Source organism: Babylonia areolata, chromosome 18 (assembly GCF_041734735.1).
Source record: "Babylonia areolata isolate BAREFJ2019XMU chromosome 18, ASM4173473v1, whole genome shotgun sequence".
NCBI lineage: Eukaryota > Metazoa > Mollusca > Gastropoda > Neogastropoda > Buccinidae > Babylonia > Babylonia areolata.
In genome coordinates, this window is record NC_134893.1 from 47,729,658 (window position 1) to 47,734,473 (window position 4,816).

General features: G+C 43.2%; 1 protein-coding gene across 1 annotated transcript in view; it reads left to right on the top strand.

The window, feature by feature from the left end:
• Window positions 1-1,070: 1,070 nt before the first annotated feature.
• The window catches only part of LOC143292030 (transcription factor Sp8-like), a 38,351-nt gene continuing 34,605 nt past the window's right edge, over window positions 1,071-4,816 (top strand). Inside the window, exon 1 of the mRNA XM_076602198.1 lies at window positions 1,071-1,461. Within this exon, the coding sequence (XP_076458313.1) occupies window positions 1,441-1,461 (21 nt within the window). The 5' untranslated portion in view covers window positions 1,071-1,440. The remainder of the gene's footprint in view (window positions 1,462-4,816) is intronic.

Consider the following 4,816-nt stretch of genomic DNA (forward strand, 5'->3'; position numbering starts at 1 on the left):
TTTCGTGTGTCATTTTCATGTTTGCATGTGGATATATATTTTATATATATATATATATATATTTTTTTTTTTTTTTTTTTTTTAACCGGGTGTGATTTCATTCTTTCAGAACAGAGGGATGTGGACAAGAAGACTTGACGCTCCTCTGATCTGCTGTCGTCTTTACAGTTTCGAAACTTTGGCACAGGTAAATGTATACTTGGCACATGTAAATGTATACTTGACACAGGTAAATGTATACTTGGCACAGGTAAATGTGTACTTGTTCCTTGACTGTTTTAGAAACAAGCATGTGCATGCCAGTTATGTAGTTTACAATTTCTTGGTTGTATAGATTTTTGTCAATTAAACCTTTCCATGTATGATTTTCAGCCTGCTTTTAAGAAAAAGTTTGAATCTGAGATTCTGGTGCAAACAAAAATGAACTATTCAGTCAGCGACAAGACCACAAGCATTCAACAGCCGAGAGCATTCCCGACAGGGATATACTCGACAATGTATTCCAAATCTGAATCCCATCACGTTAACTAAGCTCGTTGTCAGTCTTTTTGGCACGGGACAATTCAAACCGCAAAAGAAAAAAAACTCGGGAACGAAATCAGACGAGGGAGAAAAACTGGGAGAAACTTGAAGGAGTCCATTGATTCGGTGGCAGTAAACAGAAGATGACAACCTCGCTGAGATGGGGATGGACCTCGGGGCTCTACAATTACGGCTGGTAATTCCAGACAAAAGCCAGAAAAGCTGAAGCGGCGCACAAAATCGTCACCGCAGCCACCCCTCGTCTGGCGGCCCGGCCCCCCGGCACCGCCCATCCCTCCCCCCCGTGACAGCGGAGAGGATAATTGCAGGGCAGGGCCGTCTGTGGCCAGTCAGTGGTGGGGGGAGCGTGGCTGTGATTGGCTGGGCCGTCACACTGGCTCAGTGCCGGAAGACAAGAGGATACAGTCAGGGGGCGGAGCTGGCTCCACACAGAGGCCTTTGAATCTGTGTAACCCCTATCTCCTCTTTCAGTTACACTTGGCCAGGTTGTTGTTTTTTTTATTTTGGAGAAGGGGTTTAGACTCAGCCAGCGCTCGTACTGTCTGCTGTCTGTCGGACTGTGATCGTGTTGAGAGAACTGTTGGCAGCTCACCCAGCTCAGTTAGCTGTCCTTGTCGTGTTGGTTGTCGTCTGACTGACTCAGCAGCTCACCTGGCTCAGCTGCCCAGTGTTGCTGTTGTCAACTTGATTGCCATCTGATTCACGATCCCTCTGGCTCAACAGACTGCTGACAACTTGGTTCTCCACTGGCTCGTCAGTCTTAAAAGAAGTTGACAAGTTCGTTCCTCGGGTCGCTGGCTGCTGTTTGTAGAAGAATGTTCTGACTACTGGTGTTGGTGCTGGTGTCCTCCTGACGTGTCTGTTTACTTGTATCGGTGGCCAGTTCTTTCAGGGAACATGGCGACAACTTTGTTGGGGGTAAGTTTCAACGTTTCTTACGTTCTTGCAGAAGTTGGTGTTGTTGTTTTTAAAACTTTACGTAGAGAATGCACGAATACACCCCATTATGCATTCAGAAGTAAGCAATTTGATACTGTTTGACTCCCGAAACAGAAACAGCTTGCAGTATAAGGTTGTCTATGTGGTTATAAGAACTCCGTCCATGGTACCAATACACGAATTGTTTCAAACAAGGGTCATCTAAGTGTGCTTGTTTTTATTGGTAAGCTGGAGAAGGATGGCAGTTAATACTGAGGACAACTGTACTATCAGGACCTAAAGGCATTTATTTCTAACCTCTTCACACAAGTTGGTCTCATTTGAGATAGTGCACTGTCTTTTTTTCTAAACTCAGGATTCGAATTATGAAGATATTACATTAAAAAATGAAGCCGCTAGAAAGACTGAGAGAAAGAAAGAAAGAGGGAGACAGAGAGAGAGAGAAAGAGAGACAGACAAACAAACAAACAGAGACAGAGAGACAGCGAGAGAAATAGAGACAGAAATAGAGACAGAGATAAACAGACACATGGACAGGAATAGAAAGAACGAGATAAAGATGACCGTGTGGATCGCAAATACAATGATTTACAAAACACAGATAAGTGTCTTCATTTTTTTTGTAAAGGAGGTGTACTAGATGTACATAGAGAGACAGGCAGACAGACGCACAGACAGACAGACCCGCAACCCCCTCCACCCCCGCACCCCCCACCCCCCACGCACACACACACCCGCCCCCGCGCCCCCCGACACACACTAACACACACACACACACACACACGCGCGCGCGCGCACACACACACGCATGCATGCACATGCATCGCTTTCTACCACCGCTGCAGTTGCTCTGAAATTCAGTTCGTAGACTTTGTTAGAAGAAGAAGAAGAAGAAGAAGCATGAAATCCCAGAAAAAAAAACCCCCAAAACCCAAAGGACACAGTCTGCTTCGGTAAGCGCAGTACATCATGGCTGGTACGCATAAAATCCCAAAGCAGACATCGTTGTTGTATGTGGATGTTGTTTTATCATATAAATATCTACAGAGAGACACACACATATATATATATATATATATGCCGAGCCCTAGACACAGTGGTTATGAAATCACTGTCCCGATAACGGTGAAAAAAACATTTGTTTTTTTGTTTTTTTACCTGTTCTTCGACGATTTTATACAACAGTCTGCCTTTTAATTGGCAGGCATTCTTCTGCGTTTTGTTTGAAACATTTCAAGGCCTTTCTCCCTTAGAATCATTTGGCATCTTCTCTCTCTTCCTCCCTCCCTGATCCCCCTCCCCCCCCCTTTCTCTCTTTCCAAAATGTCGTGTGTCCCCGCCATGTATCTGAAGCAAGGTGATGGAGCGTTGGACTAGTGGTAGTGCTCTCGACTGACTAGGAAGTGAGTGTCTTCGGGTTCAAATCCCTTAATACGCACCGGGATTTCTATTCCCACCACCCACTCCCGCTCCCCGCCCCCACTAGACAGGAGTAGTTGGGCGTCTGGGTGCGAGTCTTTTTTTTTCTTTTTTTTTTCGGATGAGACGGTAAGCCAAGGTCCCACATGCAGCATGCATTCACCGCACGAAAAAGAACCCGCAGCAACAACAACAACAACAACAACAACAAAAAAAGGATTTTCCTGGCAAAATTCTGTAAGAAAAATCCACCTTGATAGAAAAACAAATACACTTGCACACGCACACGCACACGCACACACGTACACACACACACACACACACACGAGCGCGCGCGCGCACGGACACACACACACACACACACACACACGCACACACGCACCCACTCATCTCCCACACACCCCACAGATATATCTATATATATATATATATATATATATATATATATATATATCATATGGTGGCGCTGCACTGTGGCGAAGCGCAGGGAACCCTGCTGTAACAAAACACATAAAAAACAAACAAAAGAAAACAAAGAAACAAACAAACAACAAACAAAAAAAGCAAAAACAAACAAACAAAAAAAACACCCGTAACACAACGCAGTAGAATTCAATATAATTCAAAAGAATATTTGGCATTCCGACAAGGCAGAAATGTATGATATATATCTGTTATCACCATCATCATTATCATTATCATAATTAACATTATTATTATTATTATTATTATTATTATTATTATTATTATTATCATCATCATCATCATTTCAGTGCACGTTTCGTTTGCAGGCGTATGCGGACGACAAAGATCGAATGGGTTATGGTAATTGGCGATTAATCAGAAGAAACAAACAAATAAAACATATAAAGGGCCACCTTTCGGTAGCATTTTCTGGGTTACTTTGAAGGCATTACAGATTTTTTTTAAATAGATAAGCGTGTATTCTATTGACATAACTGGTTAGATTTTAAATAAGTATGTCCCCCCCCCCCCCCCCCCCTTCCGACCACCCATTCACCCCACCCAAAGGAATAATAATAATTTTTTTTTAAAAAAAGAGTGAAAAGGCTTTATTAATTTTATTCATTTCCTCTTTTCTTCGTTTATCATTTTATGTGTTGATATACCTATTCATATATTTACAAGAGAGATGCGATTTTTCAGTCAAAATAACGCCTCTCAAAAGAAGGATGGTATAAGCTTGTAAAGAGTCATTTTTGTTGCAGCAAGTTAACAATGCTACCGGGCTTGTAAAAATAAGAAATGGCAACTGGTCCTTCTTTTCATTTGGGCCCCGGCTTCTCTCTCTCTCTCCCTCCTCTCTCTCTCTCTCTCTCTCTCTCTCTCTCCCCCCCCCCCCTCCTCCCGCCCTGGAACTCCAGACACCCTTTCTGCCCTCGTATTGTGTTGTATTCAAATTCTCTATTTTGTCACAACAGATTTCTCTGTGTGAAATACGGGCTGCTCTCCCCAGGGAGAGCGCGTCTCTACACTGAGAACGCCACCCATTTTTTTTTTCTGCCTGCAGTTTTATTTGTTTTTGTCCTATAGCAGTGGATTTTTCTACATAATTGTGCCAGGGACAACCCTTTTGGTTGCCGTGGGTTCGTTTACGTGCGCTAAGTGCGTGCTGCACACGGGACTTCGGTTTATCATCTCATCCGAATGACTAGCGTCCAGACCACCACTTAAGGTCTTGTGGAGAGAGAGAAAATATTGGCGACTGTACCGTGATTCGAACCAGTGCGCTCAGATTCTCTCAATTCTCTAGGCCATCACTCCACTTTTATAATGTGACAATCTGTCCATATCCATATTGCCCATCTCCGTGTTTTCCCCCATTTTGTTTCTTATCATTGTATTCTCAATTTTTTCATCATTTTTCTCTACTGCAACGATTTCACTCAAATCT